At 43.1% G+C, this 24,884-nt stretch overlaps 1 protein-coding gene across 2 annotated transcripts in view; it reads left to right on the top strand.

The window, feature by feature from the left end:
• Nucleotides 1-24,884, top strand: part of NGEF (neuronal guanine nucleotide exchange factor) — a 67,874-nt gene that overhangs the window by 16,480 nt on the left and 26,510 nt on the right. Inside the window, exons 2-7 of one of the 2 annotated variants that reach the window (XM_082221781.1) lie at nt 1,611-1,700; nt 6,140-6,479; nt 9,140-9,269; nt 19,686-19,916; nt 20,780-20,922; nt 23,955-24,229. In XM_082221781.1, the coding sequence (XP_082077907.1) occupies nt 6,215-6,479; nt 9,140-9,269; nt 19,686-19,916; nt 20,780-20,922; nt 23,955-24,229 (1,044 nt within the window). In that variant the 5' untranslated portion in view covers nt 1,611-1,700; nt 6,140-6,214. The remainder of the gene's footprint in view (nt 1-1,610; nt 1,701-6,139; nt 6,480-9,139; nt 9,270-19,685; nt 19,917-20,779; nt 20,923-23,954; nt 24,230-24,884) is intronic. The other variant, XM_082221782.1, reaches the window with a different exon arrangement.

Here is a 24,884-nt window from a genome sequence, read left to right as displayed (position 1 = left end):
GAAGATAAAGATCTTGCATCATGTATATTTCCACCCCCCAGAAGGCTAATGCTTCCAAGTCTTCCAAGTTGGAATATTATACTCCCTTCAGCTGCGCCCTGTTGTTCTTCTTGCTGCATTTCTCCTCACCTCTCTTGAGAGCTGTTACACTGTTAATGAGTCATCTTCGCAATTTCAGCACTATTTGTTTCCTAGAGGTGAAGCAAAATGTCTCTTCTGAAAGCACATCATTCATTTTAGTCTTTATGTAGCACCTTCATGCCAGTGCAATTCACCTACTCAATCAGGCAACAGCGTATTGCTTCCTATGAGGACATTTTTGGGCTGCCATATCCTACCGCCGCTCTTAACAGGATGAAAGCCACCACAAGCTGACTGATAGCATGGTGACTCATCCTGTGAATGCTCCAATAGGTTCCATCAACCGATGCCTAGCTACTGTATGAAAACCCTCTCAAGATGTGAGTGGAAACAGGAGATGAAAGATTATGGTCTCAATAAAGAATAAAATTCACAAGGCCAGTCACAGCATTAAAAAAATTCAGCTTGAGTGGCTTCAACAAATCCCCATTTTGCCAAAATGGTTGTATGAATGAGTCTTTTACTTGCTTTATGTTCCTTTACCCGTGGCTTCCTAGAGTACTGAATGCAGTGGAAATTGACAATAAGCTTGATTACTATTCCGAAACTCCACAATCTCGTTTAATTTTTTGTAAAAAATAATAATCACTGAGTCGTATCCAACTTCAGTTCTACTCAGAGTATATCTATTCAATTAAATTGACTAACTTATGTACACAATGTGGTTGGATACAACCCACGATGTGCAAAGCATTAATATGACAATGGTGGCAATTGTTTGTCACAATAAATATTGTTTTGGAAACAAGGCTGGCCTCCCTGTCCTCAGTTTGGATGCTTTTACTTCCATTTACTTGGGAGTAAGGCCTACTGAACTTGATGGGACTTGCTCCAGAGTGAGCCTGCATAGGATTGCACTGTTAGACTTCCATCACATTTGCACATTCTTACTATGTGCTTTCTCCACTGTACACAATCCTCTTGTTTTTTATGCCTATTCTGGACAATGAATGTCATTTTTGTTTTGTTCTGCTACATAAATGCTGCATAGTCCTAGATTAAGTTTGATTTTAGTCTCATAGGGTTAGGCTGCCAGTGTTGTAATGTGGCCTTTTATATCTCCCAAGGAATTATTGAGATCTGTAACTGTTCAGCATGTGAGTGTGGGTGAATGTGTGCAGGTGTAGGTTGACTGAGGTACAGAATATCTGCTAACCTGGGGCTCTGGGGGAATGGCATTTGCTGCTCGGCATGACCATGGTTGGTCCAGGGGTGCCACCATTTTCCTGCATGGCTGGAGGAGGAGATGGTCACTTGATGCCACCCATCTCCGACCACACCTGTTAAATCATCAAGACAGGAGTGGATTTATGAAGCTGGATTAAATAAAAAAAAAGCAAGCAGCTCTATGCCATTATTTACCTAATGCATGTAGGGAAACTCAGACCATTGATCAATCCTAGACTATTTATCGTTAGCTGAAACCACAGCTTGGTGTGATGTCTGAAATGAGCTATATTTACATACAGGTCCAGAAAGAAACAAGTTCTGCAGACAACTGAACATTGGCAAAAGTTAAAAACAAGACTGGCTGTTTAGATTATAACTGGATTTAAAAGGTAATTTTTAGTATAAGTGTGTGTGTGTGTGTGTGTGTGTGTGTGTATAGTCTTAGGCAATTAAGATGTATAATTGATGTAATTGTATACTGAGCTTTTTCTTGATGTTTTATATATTTACTGGAAATCTGTTATATTTAATTTTCAAAAAAGATTATTGAAAACCAGAAAGGGAGTTGTAAGAACCAGGATGGGTGGGTCTTGTTAATAAGTTAATGCATAACTGTTTCTTGTTTGTATTTGAAGCTTTTGCAAAGCACTGGATGAGCAACAACAGGTCATAGCTAGTCAAGGAGGATATTTATTTCATGCATTGGTGGGGCTATATGTGGAAAGGGTGGACATGCAGCAGACATTAAACAGCCCTGTTGCTCCAGATCCAGTTTTAGTTAGGAGTTATGAACTACCGTATTTTTCGCTCTATAACACGCACCCGACCATAACACGCACATAGTTTTTAGAGGAGGAAAAGAAGAAAAAAAATATTCTAAACGAAACAGTGGATGTATGATTTTTGTGATTCATGCTGTGGCCACAGACATGTGATCTGACAATGAGTTTGGGGTAGCCCAATGCAAAAATCCTGAGGATCCATGTGGATTCATGCATTGTAACCACGCTTTTGCACCATTGCGGCCCTAGGCAACAGTCGGTGCATGATTTTTTTGGTGCAAGCTGTAGCCATGGACATGCTATGTGATCTGATGGTGAATTTGGGGTGACCCAGTGCAAAAATCCTGAGGATCTATGTGGATCCGTGCTTTGTAACCAGGCTCTCTGTCCCTCTCTTCTCCCCACTCAGTGGCTCTTCTCCCGCTTTGCTGTTTCAAAGCGAGCCACGGAGGAGGGAAGGAAGGGGAACCATGGATCCTCTGCTCACGACTGCAGCAGATCCCCCCCGCCACCCGTAGGCATTCCCTCCATAACATGCACAGACATTTCCCCTTACTTTCTAGGAGGAAAAAAGTGAGTGTTATGGAGCAAAAAATATGGTAGCTTGATTTTTTCTGTCTTGTAAAACAGCTTCCTGTTTGCCCTAAACAAACTCTGGCAAAGCTCTGAGAAATCAATGACATCTTTTTGCTTGGGGGGTGGGATTTGATAATGACATTGAATTAGGACTGTGCTAAATTTCTTATCCTTGATACTGAGGCTTGACAGCTACTACTAACAATTCTTCCTAGAGAATGGCAGTTACAATAATATATCCACCCCACAGCATTTGGAAGTTGTGAATAAGCTGAGAAGATCAGACGTGAAGTTCATTGTATGACCAATCTGAACATCTCACACAAGGTTATCAATGATAAAACTTTATTTTTTATTAAATTTATACTTCACCCTTTCTCCCAAAGGAGCCTAGGGCAGCAAACAACAAGTGATAAAGCTATAAGAATGCCTTAAAAACAATTCTAGTAGAGATGCAAACTGGGAAAGAGCTCAGCTGAAAAGGGTTGTTTAAGAAGGAAGGTCTTTAAGAGGCACTGAAAAGACAGCACTTATTGGCACTTGTCTAATATTTGTTGTTGTTGTTGTTTAGTCGTTTAGTCGTGTCCGACTCTTCGTGACCCCATGGACCAGAGCACGCCAGGCACTTCTGTCCTCCACTGCCTCCCGCAGTTTGATCAAACTCATGCTAGTAGCTTCAAGGACACCATCCAACCATCTCATTCTCTGTCGTCCCCTTCTCCTTGTGCCCTCCATCTTTCCCAACATCAGGGTCTTTTCCAGGGAGTCTTCTCTTCTCATGAGGTGGCCAAAGTATTGGAGCCTCAGCTTCACGATCTGTCCTTCCAGTGAGCGCTCAGGGCTGATTTCCTTCAGAATGGAGAGGTTTGATCTTCTTGCAGTCCATGGGACTCTCAAGAGTCTCCTCCAGCACCATAATTCAAAAGCATCAATTCTTCAGCGATCAGCCTTCTTTATGGTCCAGCTCTCACTTCCATACATCACTACTGGGAAAACCATGGCTTTTACTATACGGACCTTTGTTGGCAAGGTGATGTCTCTGCTTTTTAAGATGTTGTCTAGGTTTGCCATCGCCTTTCTCCCAAGGAGCAGGCGTCTTTTAATTTCGTGACTGCTGTCACCATCTGCACTGATCATGGAGCCCAAGAAAGTAAAATCTCTCACTGCCTCCATTTCTTCCCCATCTATTTGCCAGGAGGTGATGGGCCCAGTGGCCATGATCTTCGTTTTTTTGATGTTGAGCTTCAGACCATATTTTGCGCTCTCCTCTTTCACCCTCATTAAAAGGTTCTTTAATTCCTCTTCACTTTCTGCCATCAAGGTTGTGTCATCTGCATATCTGAGGTTGTTGATATTTCTTCCGGCAATCTTAATTCCGGCTTGGGATTCATCCAGCCCAGCCTTTCGCATGATGAATTCTGCATATAAGTTAAATAAGCAGGGAGACAATATACAGCCTTGCCGTACTCCTTTCCCAATTTGGAACCAATCAGTTGTTCCATATCCAGTTCTAACTGTAGCTTCTTGTCCCACATAGAGATTTCGCAGGAGACAGATGAGGTGATCAGGCACTCCCATTTCTTTAAGAACTTGCCATAGTTTGCTGTGGTCAACACAGTCAAAGGCTTTTGCATAGTCAATGAAGCAGAAGTAGATGTCTTTCTGGAACTCTCTAGCTTTCTCCATAATCCAGCGCATGTTTGCAATTTGGTCTCTGGTTCCTCTGCCTCTTCTAAATCCAGCTTGCACTTCTGGGAGTTCTTGGTCCACATACTGCTTGAGCCTTCCTTGTAGAATTTTAAGCATAACCTTGCTAGCATGTGAAATGAGTGAAATTGTGCGGTAGTTGGAGCATTCTTTGGCACTGCCTTTCTTTGGGATTGGGATGTAGACTGATCTTCTCCAATCCTCTGGCCACTGCTGAGTTTTCCAAACTTGCTGGCATATTGAGTGTAGCACCTTAACAGCATCATCTTTTAAAATTTTAAACAGTTCAGCTGGAATACCATCACTTCCACTGGCCTTGTTATTTGCAGTGCTTTCTAAGGCCCATTTGACTTCACTCTCCAGGATGTCTGGCTCAAGGTCAGCAACCACACTATCTGGGGTGTACGAGACATCCATATCTTTCTGGTATAATTCCTCTGTGTATTCTTGCCACCTCTTCTTGATGTCTTCTGCTTCAGTTAGATCTTTACCACTTTTGTCCTTTATTATGGTAATCTTTGTACGAAATGTTCCTTTCATATTTCCGATTTTCTTGAACAGATCTCTGGTTCTTCCCATTCTGTTGCTTTCCTCTATTTCTTTGCATTGCTCGTTTAAGAAGGCCTTCTTGTCTCTCCTTGCTATTCTTTGGAAGTCTGCATTCAATTTCCTGTATTCCTGTCTAATATTTAAGAGAAGTGAATTCCAAAGGGTAGATGGCTGTCAGGGAGTCTTGATAGCAAACTGCTTTTGTTTCTAGGCCCTGCATTTTGTCCTTCACTAGCACGCTGGCAAGCTGGCTGACTCTCCGCAATTTTATCAGTTGACATTCCTAAGAGCAGGGGAGTTGGCTCTCGCCTATAATCATCCTGCCTTGAGAGATTATTGAAATTGTACATTCCTGAAAGAAAGAGGAAATAGATTAGGGTCCTGGGCCCCACTGACAAAACTTTGGAAGGTGGTGTCTCAGCTAACAGCTGGGGGTCATCCAAGACCTTATCTAGTCCAGCAAGGCCTATAGAGCAGTTGCCTCACTGAGGAGCTGGCTGTGGCAACTTAAAGGATCTTTGTCCAGTTCTGCAGGTGTCAGTCTGGAGGGGAAAGAGGAGGTGCCAAAGGTCCTTCCTGAGTAGAGATGCTTTTATTTTCCTTAGGGTAGCATAAGGGGTCAGGTTCTGCGATCATTGCACTTACTAATCTCCATCTAGATCCTTTTTGGTGCTTTCTGTTTGTACCATATGAATAGACAATTTAAATGAAAGTGTAACATTGTGTCTTCAAGGGTGTCAGAGAAGACCAAATGTTTCCCATTCAAAAATAACTATTGCAGAGGAATTTGGAGTTTAGCTTGAATAGTTTTTCAAGGTGATCATGGCCTATCATGTCCTGATGCAGTTTTTTGAAAGCATGATAACTCTAATATCAACATTTAAATTAATGTTTCAGACAGTTTGATAACACCTGTGCCAATAACAATGAACCATAATCAGGAACATCCCCTAACCTTCACCCTTGCCATCCTGTGTGTTTATGTATCTCCAGCTGAAGATTACACTTCCTGCATCTGATGAAGTAGACTTTAGTCCATGAAACCTTGGGTCATAATAAAATTTGTTAGTACTTAAGGTGCCACAAGACTGTTCATTTTGCTGCAACAGAATAATTAATATGTCTCCCCTCTGGAAATTCTACATTGTTATAGATGAAAATTTTCCTTTTACTGTTTAAATAAACTTTCCTACACTTTGTTTTTAATTCTAAAGCCAAGAGACCTGATGGAATTTATAAAGGTTCCTCGTTGTCTGCTTTGGTGTTATTAAACAATCCAACTTGTTGCCATGGAGACAGAGGAACTAGAAGAGGTGGAAAGACACAGTAGGAAATCAGTCCATGGTCATTGGAAGGATAGTTCTTCGCAGGCAGTATCATGCGTGGACTTGATCTGTGATGATGAGTCAGAGGCTTCTGACCATGTGACTGAGAAGGAATCACAGACGCACTACATTCCGATTCGAAGAAATTCCAGATACTACCGCTCCTTCAGACTTCGGAACAGAGGGAAAGCAAGGAGCAGCAGAGAGGTTCAAACTGAAAGTGTTGAAGGTAAGTAGTCTAAGTAGTTACTCTCCCTTCTTTGCCCATTGAGACTGAGAGTTATGGGTAAAAGTATATAGCAAGGGTTGGGGGAGAGGGTTTACAGGAAGAACAGCGAGAGACTTCTTAAGACTCTAGAATCTGGGTCCCTGCCTTCATACACTGGCTGCACCTACTGGATATCAAGTTGCTGCAAGTCTAAAACTGCAAAAACAAGAGAGGAAGCCAAACGGGATGAGATCTGATGCCATTTCACTTACAATGAAGCTCTGTTTGGTTGGCAAGACCCACAACTAAAGAAGGAACGAACAGCAAGAACAAGCAAAATATTTCATACAAATGATAGTGTCTACTGGAGCAAGAGACATATTAACAGCACAATGCTAGACAAGTTTACACACAAGTCCATTAAGTGCAATGGAACTTACTCTTTAATAAGTGTGTTTAGACTGCAACCTTGAGAACCAAACACAACAAGATTATTGTTGTCTAAACCACACAGCAAAGTAATTAATAATACTTAGCATGTCTATAGCACATTTTAACCATTCAAAATTCTTCCTCTACGTTATCATGATGATTGTTGTGCTTCTGCCAATAAACTTTTCTTTGACGCCAGGTAAAGACAACTTTTGTTGGCATAGAAATGGGTTTCTCACCAAAGAAATAGCTGTTTTTTGTTTCTCCTTCTGGAAATGAGCTTAGATAACAAATTACCCCATCCTAATGCCCTCTCACAGAAGACTGGGCCCATTCTTTCTTGCAATATAACACACAAGGTAAGTCTCTTCCCTTTCTCCAAGAAGATATCACAAGACTAAAAACTTCTACTTAATATGCTGCTCCAGTAATCGTAGTATGGTATATGGACAAAATGAGCTCTTTTGTATGCTAGGGCAGACATTTCTCCACCCAGTGAATGCAGTATGCAGCAAGGCTAACAAAACAGATTTTATCATCGAGTCACCTGAGCTCAAGAGAGCCTCTGCACCAAGCTTGGTGCTGATGAGGAGAATCTGACCCACACACAGCACAGATTCATAACAACTGTAAAGAAAGATATCACTGCCTGCTTTAGTCCCAGCAGAATCTATTCGAAAACAAGCTGATCTGCTACAAGTTACAACTTAAATCTGTGTAGTCTGACCAGTTGCGGTCCTACCTACTCTCTGCTGTTCCATTGCTTAAGCAGCAGCTGCTCACCTAAAGAACTAGAAGAGGAATTCATGACGTCTTCAGAACGTAACAGGACTTTATGAAGAGCCAGGGAATCTCTCTTTCACCTAAGCTAACATTTATTCAGACAACTAGCAGAGAATTATCTTCAGCCTTCATACCTCAATGGGTACTGTGTGTCCCTGTAAAGCCTGAATCTTGGGCATATAGAGAACCTCATTTTGCGGCAATAACTAAAGTACACGGACAGCAACGATGGGTGAGCTCTTTTATCTTACATTTGAGATCTCTGATGTATTGTTTGTTTACAGAACTGAGCCAAGCTGATCCTACTCTGTTTATGTAGAACTGGGTCTGGGCATTTGCCCCTTGCACATGGGCTCTGTGTTCACCTGCCCCATCTCTTATTTTGGGGTTCTGGTGAGAGAAAGCAGTCTGGAGCCAGTTTTGGTTATGGGTTTGTCCTCCTATCCCACCCACCCAAATGAACCAGTGAAAAGGCTGAAAGGGCAGAAGTAGCAGCATGATTAATCAGCTGCTTCCTGGCTATAATGTACCCCAGTATCAAGGTCAAATTTCTCATACATCAAATAGCAGACTGGCTCAGAATTTACACTTTGCAGGTAGAAGAGGGTAGAGAAGGGCAGACAGAAAAAAGCTCCACAATCCATTGACAGAATGAAATTTGTCACAGAAGAAAGGCAGAATGGTAATTGTATGTAATTGTAGTAATTGTATGTAAACTGAATATAGTTATGTAACAAATAGATGGGGAAAGCTGGGCTGCTTATCACTAATTTCTTCACACAAAAAAATTACTTGATCCCCCCATTAATCCCGTGTAAAAATGCTCATACAACCATGTTCAGTGCAGCAACCATAATAGCAATCAATGCATTGTCTGGGAGAAATGCTACATTTTCCAAATAAAAAATACTGCATTTGCGAAATGTGATATTCTTGCTATGTGAGTGTATCCATCAGACACGAAAGTGTGCAACAAATGAGGGAAAATGCATATTAACATCAAAGTACATTATGCTGGTAAAATGGTAAAGTGCATCATTTTCATTCCCATCCTCCCAAATTTTAACAAACAGCCATGAATCAGATGAGATCATGTCTGGTTTCTTGTGGGAACTTTTTCTGGCTCATTTTGATGGAAGCATGTAGGACTTTTGTCATTCTGTTCCTGGAACAAAAAGCTAATTTAAAGCCAATGCCTGAGAACATATCTCTGAGCCTTCTTTCTCAATAATGAAACTAAGTTCTAGGAAAGCTTCCAGGAAACTAGGGGCTGGGATTTCTGCAAGGTAACAGCCACAAGTTTACCTATATATATATATATGTATCAAGTAGTCATGTTTTTGTAAAAAAACAAAACACTGTGAAGAAATGAATCAGCCACAAAACAAAACTCTCAATCTCTCTTTTTTCTTAACTGCAAATATTTTATAGAACTGACAGAAAACATTTATTTCTTTATTTCAAAGCCTCACTAAAAAATGGTAATACCAGAAATGAGCTTCTGAACAAAGACGAATTGTTACGCATATTTCACAAGGGCCTGTCTCTACATGTAAAACGAGATATGACAGCCGCAGAAGAACAATGGTTGCAAAGGTAAGGAAGAAAGCAATTTCCCTTGAGATACAGAAGGCAAAAAAAAAAAAGATAAAATGGGTTTTAAATGAGTATCAAATGGATTGGTCAAATTGCGTGCAGCACTTTCACATTTATTACTTTATTCTGCAGGTTTAATTTTTCAATTACTCTATAAATATGTACAGGCATCAGTTGCTTGTTTTCTTTTTTATGCAGCCCTTGTTGGATAATGATGGCTATAGGCTGCTGTAGAGCTCTTTCTCCCCAGTTAAGAGAGATAGCACAGGAGCCAGAGGCCTTCCTGGTACAGCTATGGAAAGCTCCGTGAAAAGTATGGGACAAAAATTGGATTCTGGGCATGAGGGAAGACTCCACAAGGAAGGGTGTTTGAAAAAGGGTGAGGGGCTGCCAGCTCTGCAGGCAAGGGTTGACATAACCAAGCTCCTAAGCTCCACGGGGGGTGCCGCAGAAAGAATGTAGGTGGTCAAGGGAGCCGTGGACTCAAAACAGTTGGAAAACCTCTGGTTTAGGAAGTGGCAGTTCCTTCTTAATGGACTATCCTCTCCTCTCCAACCTCTGTAGACCACATACATTGCAGAACAAAGTGTTGGCCACAGACAAGCCTATCATCTATTTACAATCAGAGAATGTTAGCTTTATAGCTCGATGAAATTGTTGACCCAGTGTGTGGCAGCTGTGGAAAAGGCAGATCCCATGCTAAGGATCATTAGGAAAGGAACTGAAAATAATACTGCTGATACCATAATGCCATTATATAAATCTATGCTGAGACTGGAATACAGTGGTACCTCTGGATGCGAACGGGATCCGTTCCGCAGCCCCATTCGCATCCTGAGTAGAACGTAACATGCAACTGCGTGTCTGTGTGTGCACGGGTCGCGTTTTGCCGCTTCCACGCATGCCTGTGATGTCATTTTGAGTGTCTGCACATGTGTGAGTGGTGAAACCTGGAAGTAACGCGTCCTGTTACTTCTGGGTCGCCGCAGAGCGTAACCTGAAAACGCTCAACCCGAAGCATATTTAACCCAAGGTTTGACTGTAATGGAATCCTCAAAAAGGATGAGTTTTCCTCGCGTCCTTTGAATAAAACCATTTGCCCACCTCATTTCTAATTCCTTTCATGGAAAAGGTCTAGAAAAAGGCAACCAAAATGATCAATTCTTTTATGAGGAAAGGTTGCTTTGGTAATGGGAGAAGTTCCATGTGCCCAGTCACTTGGTGGGTGTTCTGTGAGTGCAAGCAACACTCTGCTTGTTCCCTTCCACACCACTTCTTGACTGTTATGGGTCATGGAGTACAATCACCTTGTACTGTATTAAGATTTGTAAGCTGCTTCATGGCTAAAAGCCACCAAAGTCGCATACAATTGGATAAAATCATGATGTCCCAGTTATCTGTTTAGTAAGGGGAAGAGAAGGGGACTCTGACTACTGCTGCAACAGAGGGTGGTAATATCAAGGCTACTGTATTCTTGAGTAGTTGTTTGAAAAAGAATTACTAAAGATTTCAAATATTTGCAAAATTGTTACACCATTACGATGCAGAAAGCCATTAACTTACTGGCACACTAGGTGAAACTATTAAGCCTAAAGTTAAAATACAGCAAAAAAAGAAGCAAAAAATAAACAAATTCTGCCTACACAGCTAAAAGATAAATACATGATATATATCATGCTCTGAAGGTCAGCAGACTTAGGCTTTATTGAATTCACCGGGGGCATTAATCCTAAAATAAAGCATTTTGTAGATAAAAATACCATGCAGTATTTCCTTCTCCATTTCAGATGTCAAAATATGAGTGTCTGTGACCACATGAACATGTTCTGTCTTTAAGCTGCTTCATCTGAAAGATATCTGATCCCTATCACATATAAAGTTTTGCTTTGATTTCAAGATCAAGGCCGGATTGGGATTCTGCTGTCTTAAACCCAATGGTCAAATGATGATCAAAACTCCACTTCCCATGCCCCTCCCACCTGCCTCACCTCTGTTCCCTCCATCATTTTCTTTTAAAATTGTGTTGCAAATAAATGTAATCTTAACAATACTCTGGCACTGCACACACAACTTGTTTTAAATAATTGGTAGTTCTGTATTAGTCCTTTTAAGGAAGCCCTGTAACATGCTCCCTAAAAATCTTCTGTTCCTGATTCATTGACTAGTTACAGGAATAAACAGTCCAAAGTTCATACATACTTGGCAAGTCCAGAGAACTTTAGCTGCATGTCACATTTACTGCAAATCCAGCCCAGTAACCGCCTGTCCCTGCCTTGAATTAAAGACAAAAAAAACCCTCAGTGCCTTCAAAAGAAAAAGCTGATTCCTCTTGTGGTGTTTTTTTTTTAATAATGTATTTGCCCACAAAAAAGTAAGGACAAGAAAAATGCTATTAGCCATATAAAATTCCTGCATGTTATTTAGAGAAATGGCAATGCCACAATTAAGTATGCAGGAATCCTCCTTCCCAATAAAGTTACGCTATATATCCCTAGCTAAATGTTTCTTTCCACATAATTCCCCAGATGTTTTGCAAAAGCAGGAGTCTCCAAATTTGACCTGAACTTGAAGGCAAAATTCAGTGCCAATATAAGGTTATGAGTTGACCCACTCCCCACTAAGGAAGTTCATTAGACTAAGGACTAAAGTACACCATCTTGGCAAATCTGCTTCTAACATTTCCTTTCTTGCAGAGGGAGGAGGCACAAGGATGCTTTCCTCCAGCAGGGTTTACTTCAGAAACAAGACAGCTAGGAGGAATGATTAAAAATGGCCTAGGGGCAACTGAAAGGAGACTTGGCAGGCAGGGAGCTGCCTCCCACAAGCTGATTCTCCTCTGCAGTTTCCCTAATCCAGTCCCTATATTAGCAGGAAAGGGAGGAAAGGGGCTAGGAATGTGCTGTAGGAAGGAATGTCCTGTAGGGAATGTCCTTCAAAATCCCTTAGATGATTCACTTGATTTGGACTGTCCAAATTCACCTCCAAATTCTGCTTTTGGCTGACTTTAGTAACGATTCTTGTTACATGATGTAGATGGAAATGTTCTCATTAAAAAACAACAACAAAAAACCCACCACAAATATTTTAGCATAATCTGAGGTATATATTTCCTCTTGGTTTGAATAAAAATTCCTTAGAGGAAGTTTTTAACACCTTGTAGGGTGTTTTTTTCCACCCCTTCTAAAAATTTATATCATGACAGATATAAATGAACTAACCTCAACAGCTAAGAGAGCTACAGCAAATTACATTTAGCAAATGTAAATAGGATTTTAAAATGTAAGTAAGCTGTCAGTTTCACTTTTGCATTGGAAAGAAAAATCCCACATACCTGAAATACGCAGGAACTGATGTCAGAAGTAGCCGAATTGTGAAGGAGCTTAAGGATTTACATGCAATCACTGGGGGGGGGGAGGGAGAGAGAATAAATGAAGATTTTAAAATATGTATTAAGAAAATTATTAGGAGACTTTGAGCTTCTCTGCTGAATTATTTATATAGGTCATATTTAAGCAATTGTATAGGACAGAATCCAAGCAAGAGCATCATAGCTAGTTCAGCTTTCCCACCTCTGCCTTACTCTTGAGAGCTATATTCATTCCCTAAATCTATTATGGATGGGTAGACTATCACATTAATGTCACTGACAAGTTACTTCATATATCATGTAATTGTGGGATAAGATCATGCAAAAAGAGATGCCTTTGGCTTTGCATAAAAGGGTAGGGTAGATCTGGAGTCAAAGACAATCATTCTTCTAGAAGCACTAGTTATACCAATTTAATTACTTTTTTGAGGTGACTGCTATCTAACCTGCAATATTTATGTATAATAGAATTTAACAGGAAAAAAATGCATTACAAAACCGTAAAAAGGTCAACCAATTTAATAGTACATAAACCAATTTAGCAGCACATTGTTAAAGAACTTGGCCAGATGCACTGAATTGTTATAAATGTAAAAACTAGGCATCAGTGAATTGAATTTTCCATTAAAGTGTACTCAAGTGCAGAGATTAAAGTTAACTGATCACTTTGCTCAAAAAATGTGTTACTGGATGATAACACTGGAAGAAATAACGTCACAATTCATTATTATCCATTTGTGGTACAAAGGAATAATAAGGCATTTTAGAAGTAATTTGTTCAAATGCAATGATGGGATAGAATCTTTAAAGAGATCAAGTATCCAAGGTCTAAATAATTTTAAATTAGGTATTGGAAACGATCCTGCTATATTTTGCTGTATTGTTTTTCAACAGATACCTGGGTAGTTTCAAATCCAATCTTCTACTGTGCACATTTTTATTTCTTCCTCTTTACTGTTTCTTCCCTTTTAGCTGGCAGTCCATTAGCACACAACTTCTATTACTACTTTTGCTTAATCAAAGTCTTCCTACTTTCTTTTACCTCAGAAAGGAAGTGGTATACTGTATACACCCGTTTCCCATTACCCTATGCAGTACTCCTCAAAACCCAAATTCAGGTAATAGACACTGAATCCAGGTTATGCATTGCAGTCAGGTTGATTCCTGGTTCATCTAATTGGTTCTTCGGTTTATTCATTTATTTAGTAAAGGATTCCTTTCTACATAACCTTTGCACGGCTTCACTCATGCCTATAATCTGAGATTGGTTCTAATACTGTATCAGGATCGACCCCCACAACCCTCTCTTCCATCATATATGTGACTTAGCATTATCTCTGCAGGAATGCTGGCAATTTTATGAGGGAGTCTTCATATCTTGTGACTAGACCATTAGACCAAAATGCTGTTTTTCAGTCTTTTCTAGTAATCAGTGCTTTGAATTGACTGCCAAATTTGAAGTTTCTATATTTTGTGGAAACACAAAGAATTTGGGTACCTTCATCAGTGTAAGTGAAGCCCAAGCATCTGTATGGAGATCTACATTGAATTAACATACAAATCAAGAAGTACAGTAGCCATATTCAATGAGTGTACAATTCAATATGTCCTACAAAATAAGTAATTACTTCCCAGTCACAGAACCTTTAATTACTAATACAGAGATTCATACAACCTTTTCCTTTGAGCCACCTTTTTCAAATATTAAAGAGAGTGGAAATCTGGCTCTGATCTCCTGCTGAGAGGTTGAGGTTTACCACCACAATTTGTCTCAACCTGTCCAAAATGTACATAAGAACAGCCTGCTGGATCAGGCCAGTGACCCATCTAGTCCAGCATCCTGTTCTCACAGTGGCCCCAGTGGCGTAGCGTGGGGGGTGCAGGGGGGGCCGGCCGCACCGGGCGCAACATCTGGTGGTTAGGGTTAGGGGGCGCAAATCCATGAGTTAGAGGGTGCAAATTACTTGCCTTGCCCCGGGTGCTGACAACCCACGCTACGCCACTGAGTGGCCCACCAGATGCCTGTGAGAAACCTGCAAGAAGGATTCCAACACAAGAGCAGCACTCTCCCCTCCTGTAGCTTCCAGCAACTGATACTCGGAAACTTTACTGTCTCCAACTGTGGAGGCAGAGCATGTCCATCTTAGCAATACAGTACAAGACAAATACGGTACCTTTATTGGCATTGCAAGTTAAGGCATTTCAAGTCCATGGGATAAATTAAAAGGGACAGTAGTGAGGCTGTCGAGGGTCACAAGGCACCCAATTGTTCTGCTTCACTCTGTCTATTCCCTTGAGGGATGATTCATTAAGAACCCTTTCGGGTAAGATGGAGACAGGGCCATCTTTAGCAGATGCGGTGCCGGGGTGCAAATATCTGCCCAATGCCCCCAAATTACCATGGATAGTCGGTCAATTACCATGGATCCTGCCGATTGAGAAGCATGGGTACCCCCCACAAATATTTATAATTCGGAAAATAATTGGATTACATGAAATGTATTGTTATAATTTGGACTAATTGGTTTGGTGTGTTTAATTTGGTAATATGAAACTTAATAAAAATTATTAATTTTTTTTTTTTACCATGGATAGTGTTGGAGTGGTCACAGCTGCACACCGCCAGCCATCGGGGGGGGGCGCAACTCTCCCCCATGCCACTGCGGGACAGCGATCCTCGCAAAGGCTTGGGAGTGAAGTTGCACCCCTCCCAAGCCTCCGCAGGAATCGCTCTCCTCCCAAGGAGGCTTGGGAGGGAAGCTGCACACCCGCCAGCCTTATGGTTGGCGGGACGCAGCTGGTGGGCATGCAGGGAAAGGGGAGTCGCCGGTCAAAGCTGCGCAGCTCCCCCACTTGTTGGGGTGCCCCTGAGAGGCCGGCGCCTTGGCGCAACTAAGCCCTATGGGAAAGATGGCTCTGGATGGAGATGAAAAAGGAAGCCACTGAGGCAGTAACGTCCTTGTCCCTGTCCGCTAGGAGGAACCTCATTTGGCTCTCTCTCAGAGCCGTGGGTCGCAGGCCCAGCATCTTGCTCAGCATCTGTTTGCAGAGTTTGCTGCCACCTTAGCTAACGTTCATCAATAGCGCTCTCCTCCATTAATTTGTCTTAGTCTTTTTTAAAGCCATCTAAGTTAGTGGCCATCACTGCCTCCTGTGGGAGCAAGTGAAGAAAATCTACTCTGAATCCCTGGCCTCTTCATACTCTGTCTCTCATACAGGGTGAGTCCTTTAAAAGAGGCCCCGTGGATACAGAGTACACATGTTCCATAGGGCCTCTTTTAAAAGACTCACCATGTACTAGGCTGTAGCTACCCACAAACTTGGGCATGCACATATGCCCCTCTATACATAATGCTTCAAGAAATGTACAATGTTCCCACATGCTCATGCTTTCTGTTTTTCCTCAAATGCCCCTCCCACATTATCATGTCCTAGGCCTAGGGGGAAGAATCTCAAGTTTCCCATCAGCAAGAATATTACTAGGGCTGCCTCACTGAAATGTCTTCAACTTAACCATCCAATATTTACTTCCATCCACTAAAATTAGCTGACTGGAACATAAAACTTATCCAAATGCCCAACCCAGCCTGCCCTGCCCCTTTTATGAGCTGCCAAACCCCTCAAGTAGCAAAATCATTTTAACCTTACCACCACCCCTTGTTTCTCAATTGCACATACAATATGGGTCAAACTGTGTGCTCAGGCAATACCAGTATACCAGTGTTTCCCAACCACTGTTCCGAGGCACACTAGTGTGCCGCGAGATGTTGCCTGGTGTGCCGCGGGAAAAATTAAAAAAATTGAAAGATTTTTTTTTAAAAGTCAAATTTTCGATTGGGGCGCCGTCACTAGATGACCCCTGGGGTTCCCTCCCTCCCTCCCGCTCTGCGCCTCCCTCCTCCTCCTCCGGGGAGGCCCTTCCTGGCTCTCGGCCAAGGCTTGGCGGCTGCCACTCACTCACTCGCTCGTCCACCCGTCCCTCCATCCCTGCACCCGGCCTCTCCCCCTCTGTCCCCGGCGCGGGGGCTGCCGGGATCCATAGTCCCCTCGCCCTTGGGCTCTGCGCCCGCGCGGGGTGCGCAAACTACGTTTCCCAGCGAGGCCTGGCGGGCCGGGCGTTTTGTTTGAAGCGCTCTTCTCCCGGCCATGGAATGAGTGCAGCGGCGGCGGCCGGGCGGGCAGGGGCTCTTCCGCGCAGACCCCGCGCAGCCTGCCTGCGCCCCCGCGGAGATCGGGCGGCAGGATGGAGCCCGGGGATCCCCGCGGAGGCGGAGCGGCGGAGGCTGCCCCCCAGGTAGGGCTGCGTCGGGGGGGGGTTATTTTTGCAATGCTGCATCCGCGCTGGAGGGGATGCCTCGGACCGCGGGGAGACCCCTTGGCGGGCGTGCAAGGCAATGCATGCGTGCAGGCGTTGCATGGAGTGCAGTGCAATGCAATGGCAACGCGGCGCCCTGCATGCATGCATGCAACTTCCACCGGCGTTCCGGACTTGGCAGGTGAGGGGGGTCCCCAGTGGGCGGCAGAGAGAGCCGGGAGGGCGAAGGGGAGCCGGGGGGAGCAGCGCTGCTCCCCGAGCCGAGCCCGGGGGGAAACTTCAGCGTCGTTGCGCCGGGTGTTGGAAGCGGAGGCTGGCGGGGGCCCCTCACCTGCAAAACCTGGTCGCCTCTCATATATTTCGTGCATTGCATTCATCGCCCACTTTCTCCTCCAAGGAGCTCCCGGGGGCGCGCGTGGTTCTCCCCGTGTTATCCTCGCAACAACAGCCCTGCGAGGTGGGTCAGGTGAGTGGCCCAAGGGAGCACCCAGGGATTGTCCTGGCCAGGTGGGGTGATTTGAACCCTGCTCTCTGCCCGGTCTTCGTCCTCATTTAGCCCCCACATGTGCATGACTGTGCATGACTGAGGTTTTCTCCCCTCGTCTTGGCTATGGTGTGAGTCTGTGCTGTTAATTAATGGGGTTCTGCCTTCGGAGAAGATGAGCCAGCCCTCAAGGAGGTGATTATGTAATTTGCTAGCAATTCATGTCCCTCCCGGCGTGACGCTGCGCGCTGACGTCACGGGGCTGTCATGGTGGTGTGCCTCGAGATTTTTTTCATGAAACAAGTGTGCCTTTGCCCAAAAAAGGTTGTGAAACACTGCAGTATACAGCTAAATTGTTCATGTAACTTGACCCAAGTGGATACCAATTTAAGTGAAATAATTTTATCCAAGCTGTTCTAATAGTGTGTGTGTGTGTGTGTGTGTGTGTGTGTGTGTGTATCTAAAATATTAAAGTATAATTGAAAAATAATTGACTTTTCTTTAAACCCAGGAATACAGATATAGGTTATGTAACACCATTGCCTATATTTCATAATTCTTATTTCCTACTGTTTGCATAATTTTCAAAGAGGCAGATGAGAACTAGCCTTTATACAAAATGTGCCCCATTTCTGAGTTTTTCTTTCAGTTCTCAAGCTTGGCATAAATACCTAGAGGAAGATGTGTTTGCTCCAATTTGGTACATGAAATAGAAATTCAAATGCTGATGTTTGAAAAATATCCCTGAATCAGAACATATAACATTGAAATCCAAATCAAGAAGGGTTTTTGTAGCATGTATTATTTTCCTGTGTTTGTGTGGAATTTCTGCAAAGGTAATGAGGGAAGAGACTGCTGAGATTTTCTAAAATCCCCAGAACTGACATGTCTTTCTGTAGTTTAGATCTGGTTATCTTTGTATTTTTGGATGACAGTGCATTCAATTATTAATTTTCATTCTGTAAAACTAAGTGCACCAAAATAGAAAGAAATAGAAGAAAATAACTCTCCTCCTACACTCCAGCTTGCAAGAGAATGCAAACTGGACATCAGATGAACATTGTAATCTCTTTGCTGGATCAGAGCTAACATCCTTATTATAATCCAGCATTGTGCCTTCAGAGTGGTCAGGCAGATAGCCCTGAGAAACTCATGAGGAAACCTATCTATTGTTGATTGCCTGCAGATATGTTCTCTTGGAAGATGGATGTCTCATTTTAGCTATCATGACTAATAACAAGTGGTAGACTTCTATAAATTGCACAGTCCTAATAAGAGGCTAACTTCATTCAGGATGAAAAGCCATGTCAATTCATGTGGCAAACGCCACAAACCGTATCATTGGTTGAACTGCTGCAGTTGGAACATTTTTATATGTAAGCCACCTTGCTTTCCATCAGGGGAAAAGGCAGGGTATAAACAAATATTTAATAATAACTACCATTATTGCCCGATTTTCCACGCGAAAATACAAAGGGGGATCCTGAACATAAGCATGCAATGAAAGGGAGGGGGGGACTAAAACCCTTCCTTTTACCATTCCGAGTGTGACTTGTAAGATCATTGAATCCTTTATAGGGTTAAGTGTTCCCGTTAACAGCCTTATACAAGTTGTCTGTTGCACAGGAGAGCTCTCGGGTCCAATCCCTGGCACTACAGGAACTCAGGTGGCAGAGCTGACTGTACTGAGTGAGACCTTGGAGAGAGTCTGCCAGTCAGAGAGGACAATAATGGGCTAAAAGGGTAGGCTAGTTTCTAAGGAGCGCTCCCTCCCAACCTCTCCCAAGTGTTTCCCAGACTCCTGGGGGAAACAGGTGTCCGCTCTTCTGCGTGGAGATTACCTGTTTTGCAGCGGTGCGCGCGCGCCTCTCTTTGCCTAGAGATCTCTTTTTGGGGGCGGGGAGGGGGGGTCTCGTTAAAGACCAGTGCGCGGGGGTGGTTGGGGCTTTCTCTTGAGTTTTGGGCGCAGCAGCTGCGAGGGACTTCTCTGCCTGTGCGCCCGAGAGAGTGGTCTTTGTGAACAGGACAAAAACTGAGGGGGTGTGGGGAGGTCATTTCGCCTTCTTTAGGAAGGTGGCTGTTTGGGGATTGAGCGGAAGAAGTGGGCGCTCGGGAGCTGCTCAGGAGTAATAAGGCGAGGGAAAGCGCAGAGGGGGCGGCAGTGGCGGCGGCGGCGGCCTCCCTCCCCCTCGTGCGCCACCGACCTTTCTTTTCTCTCTCTCTCTCTCTTTTATTCCCCCTCCCGCGCAGGCTGCTCCCTTCCTACCCCGGTTTCCGTGGCAACCGCCCGGACTCCCCCAGCCCCGCGCCTGCTGCGGAATCGCTCCGTAGCAGTAGCAGCCGCTCGCTGCAGGACTCGCTGCTGCCGCCGTCGCTTTCGCCGCCTCGCATGGAGCTCCTGGCTGCCGCGCTCAGCGCCGCCTGCGCCCTGGACCATGAAGGCTCCGCGGAGAGCGTGGCCGGAGCCCGCCCGCCCGGCAGGTGAGCCAAAGAGGAGGAGAGCCCTTCGCCCTCATAGAGCAGGGGGCGCCCCCTTCGACGTAGACCTAAAGACTCGCGAGCGGGAAGTTCGCTGGTCTTGGCGCCAAGCCGCGTGCCCCGCGTGCCTGCCCGCCCCCTGTAGGGAATGTGGGGCAGAGCTCCCCTCTGGACTCCCCCGCAGGCAGGCACCCGCCGCCAAGTCCGGAGGCTTAGTTCCCAGGTCTCCTCGAGGCTGCCCTCCTCCATTTTTCTTCCCGTCCATTTCTCGGACGAGGGAGCGAGGGTTAAAGCAGCCGCTGCCCTCCCCGCCTCGCCCCAGCTCGGCCACTCACTCGCGCGCTTCTGAGTCGGGGCGTCGAAGTGGTTCCCTCCGCCCCTCCCCTCAGTGCTGCGAGGGACCAGAGACCAGAACTTCCCGAGGTGTGTGTGTGTGGGGGGGTAATAGCACACCAGGGAGTGTGTGTGAGCCCCGGCACCTCTCCTTTTTGCAATTTTATCATTGGCTTGCACCTCCCTAGGAAAGGTTGATTCCTCATTTGCCCTCCTTTCTGTTGCCCCTCTTGAACCCCATCCCTCCTTTCCTTTCGCCTGCTTCACTTCAGCAGGGGCTTACTGGATTTTTCCTCTCTTTCTGGGAGGGAGCCCAGTGTGCTCAGTTTCCAGGGACCGTGGCAGTGAGGGCCTGATAGATCCCGGAGTCAAATTTTAAGTTTGGTTTATTTACCTTGGTCCCTTTAAGAGCACTTGCAGCCCATGTAGTCCCTTGCTGTTAGCCCGAACTGATTCTGCCAGTAGGGTGGGAAGGAAACAGAACAGGCATCCATACTCCTTGGTTTGTTTTTGTTGTTTTTCCTCACCCAAAGTGAGTCTCCTTCCATGGCTGGACCAGTTTCTAGTTCCGAAGAAAGCCCTGTGCATCCCGACTGCCCGGCTGCTTTCCCCGAGGCTCTGCAAGTGATTCATCCCATGACAGCTGACTCTTGGAAAAACTTCATTGAGCAAATAGGTAAGACCAGCACTCAGGCTGCAGTCATGTGTGCTACTAGTTACAGTCAAATGTTCCTCCTTCTGGGAAAGTTATTTTTCTTTTTCTTTTAAAATGGTATTGGTAGTGTGTGCAAATGAATCTCACATGACCTTAGCCCGTGAGTCATATCCACTTCAGTAAGACATCCATAGGATTGTACGGATGCATAAACATCCATAGGATTGTTGCTGTATTATATATAGCAAAACAGAAGGCAGAAGAAGTTGGCTGCACATTTCCCACTTTCCATAAAACTGGATAACACTCTTTGTTTTTCTATGGGTGAAATTAATGAGTATGTGTTCATATGTCATTAAGAAACATAAAACACACCAGAAATAAATTTGAGATCTGTAAAAACACCTTCCCCACCCCAAAGACCCTTGACACTTATGAGCAGTATTTTTGGAGGACAATTTTTCCTCCAAAAATAGGCCATCTAAGCAAGATCATTTCAGAGCATTTTTCCTGAACTATTTAAGGCACCACCAGCAGCAGTATATGCTATCGTTTCTCATAAAAGAACTGAGCTGGCTGTCTTTGCTAGCATCTTACCAGCTCTCATCATCCTTATGCTTGTTGTTATCACTTGCAGTGCGGTAGCATTCATATTGGATGGTGTAAATTAAGGGGGATTGTGAAGTGGGGACCAAAGCTTGTCTTTCCATGACAGCAGTATAAAAAAGCCCCACCCCATTTTACATTCAAGAAAAAGATATCTGGAATATCTGAGCAAACTGGTAGCATATATGAGTATTTTTGACGATCTTCTGGTTCCATTCAAACAATTGTAGAACTGGAAGGGACCCTGGGGATCATCTAGTCCAACCCCCTGCAATGCAGCAATATGGAGCTGTCCCATTAGGGGATTGAACCGGCAACCTTGGTGTTATCCGCACCACGTTCTAACCAGCTGAGCTATCCATATCCCTATAGAGGCATAATTATATCTTTTCAATATTATGACTTGTTTATTAGCTCTCTTGAACTTTATACTGCCTGACCAGCAAATAGTTAAGGTATATGCTTTTCTTTCAGAAAAGAAGCCTTCTCGTAGTCACTATATATATATATATATATATATATATATATATATATATATATATATGCAGGTTTTGGTGTCTTCGGGTGTCTTCCCGTGTAAGAGTCGGGGTGTCTGTGCGACGTTTCGACGAGGTCTCACTCGTCATCTTCAGGCTGGTGCTTTCGGTTTCTTGTTACTGGAACAGAGCAGAATATATATATATATATATATATAATATATATATATATATATAATATATATAATAATATATAATATTATATATATTTGCTTTCGTATATATATATATATATATATATATATATATAAAATTACTGTCTCCAGCCAAAATCACTAAAGTATTATTTTCCCCCATCCCATTCCTTAACCATACTCATGGTTTAATGCTAAGCATAGCCTTGATTATTTACAAAAAATAATAATCAGCTTTTGAAAATATGTAATAACATAGTTCAAGTGGAATTATGCAAGTATAATTTCACTAGAACAGCACAATGCATTTAAGTGTAATCTCTCATTTTCAGTTAAGTGTGGGAAGCTAACAGGAAAGTACATGGTTTCCAAGGTACAGTTTCTCCTACTGCTATTTTAATCCCATTCTGAATAGTGTTCCAGAAAGAAGCGATTACTGAATATACTTACACTATGGGAAAAAGCTCGTTCCTTATACCACTTCCCCATTATAAATCATGTGTATTATCTAAGATTATAAGCTAAATATAGTTTAGTATACAGAAATATTAAAGTACTTGACACAGAGGTTTGTGAAGCAGTTCATGAGTTACAATTTTGATTTTCTTTACATTAGGTAAAATGTAAAATTGTACTGAAATAGATATACTTTTTAAAAAGTCCATTCTCTGCTTACTGGAGCTGAAGGGGAAAGCAATTTTAAATTGCATTTAACTTTCAAATGAAGGGAGTGGCTCGCAAGAAATTAGCACAAACTGGTGTTTTGATTTATTTAAAATGGGATTTACAGTTTTATCTGGTGCAAGATTTTATTCTCCTCTTATAGGGCAGGCCTAGTGAAAATCCAAAATAAATTTTGTCAAACGCTGTGGTATTATGGGAAGACCTTGTATCTCATTGCGAATCGTGGGATACTACAGGTTTCATTATATACTCCTTCATTGTCAACAAGTTGGTGAAGTTGCTGGATCAGATCAAGTGAAAATTTGAAATTATGTTCTCTCAGTAAGTCATGTCCCTTGCATCTGTGACCAGAACATTGGTTAGCAGAAACAAAGATTGCTTCTAAACTATTATTTGCAAAGCCATTTCAAACCATGGTTTAAAATAATAGTTTAGAAGCAATTCCTTTTTAGAACTAGCCAAAGTTGGTCCAATTTAGACATCACAGCAGGCTATGATATTGCAAACCATGAAAGGCAAAAGAGGGGGAGGACTATGTACCCATGTGTCCAGGTCATTCCTAATCTCCAAGTTATACTCTAGATTTTAGACCAGCATGACAACTGACCTTGGCCTAAGTTGAGCTGTTCTTAATTGCTATTTGGTGGCTTTAGCTAGTGTGCAATATTTAGTCCTAGATATGTCTAAGAGACTAGAATATTGCAGCCTAAATGGGTGGGTTTTTTCATGCCTAGATTGAGCAGCGTATTTGGGACTGGGGAGGAAATTTCCCAGGTTGGATAGGCTAATGACTCTAAGTTTTGGCTTTTCTTTTGCTTGCATCAGCTAGAGCTATTTGTTCTGCAGTGATCTTTCAATGGCTTGTATGATGATACTGATTTAAAACACAATCCTGGAGACTAGGTATTTGGAATCACTACTCTAACATTGTTTCAGAATCCAGCTTTCCTTTTTCTAAACTGTTCTGGCTGAAGCAGCCAGGATAGACAATATTCAAAATTTGTGCAGTAGCAACTACTGTTGCTCGACCAGGATATGGCTCTGGAGGAGTAGACATTCAAAGAACAAATCTGTGTGCTTTGGTGCTTTGTAGGTCTTTTGTATCAAGAATATCGGGATAAATCTACACGTCAGGAGATTGAAACCAGGCGGCTGCAGGATTCACAGACAGATGCAGAAGAGTGCACAGCTACTGAAGACACAGCATCACAGACAGAAGCCACAAATACCGAAGAAAGCAAGGCTGTTCCCCAGATATGCTTGCTCAGGAATTCCACTTCCAGGTTTAATTTGTGGCAAGATCTTCCAGAAGTCAGGAGCAGTGGTGTTCTGAATATTCTCCAGCCAGATGAGATCAAACTTCAAGAGGTAATACAGCTTCAGGGAAGGGTGGATGAAAGGAGCATTGCGCTGCTGACATTTCAGTGGAAAACTCTGTGGGTTGAGTTACAGATAGGTAGCCGTGTTGGTCTGCCATAGTCAAAATAAAAAAATTCCTTCCAGTAGCACCTTAAAGACCAACTAAGTTAGTTCTTGGTATGAGCTTTCGTGTGCATGCACACTTCTTCAGATACACTCTGTGTATCTGAAGAAGTGTGCATGCACACGAAAGCTCATACCAAGAACTAACTTAGTTGGTCTTTAAGGTGCTACTGGAAGGAATTTTTTTATTTTGTCTGTGGGTTGACTCATTTAATACAAAACGGCACAGTTTAATGTTAATCTCATTGATATTAGTAAAGCGACTGTTTTATGAAATCTTTAATTTACTCTCCTTACTTTTGAAAAGTCATGGCCATCCTGTTTTTTCTCAATCCCTTCCTGTTTCTGCCTCTAGAACAGGGTTGGGCTGCTATAGCAACCTTAATGGAAGACAAAGTCAGGGCTAAAGTTGCTAAAACTGATAATGCAAGTGTCTTTAAGTTCACCAAAAGCAATAAAGCAGACAAAAAGGCATAAGAGGGCTGTAATAAACTCTATAGAAGTGTGAGTGAAGGACCATTGGATTATCTGTATATTCTTC

The sequence above is a fragment of the Podarcis vaucheri genome (genome assembly GCF_965113315.1).
Source record: "Podarcis vaucheri genome assembly, chromosome: 5".
Lineage (NCBI taxonomy): Eukaryota > Metazoa > Chordata > Lepidosauria > Squamata > Lacertidae > Podarcis > Podarcis vaucheri.
Note: the sequence above shows the minus strand (reverse complement) of the source record. Positions and strands in the feature narration are given on the sequence as shown.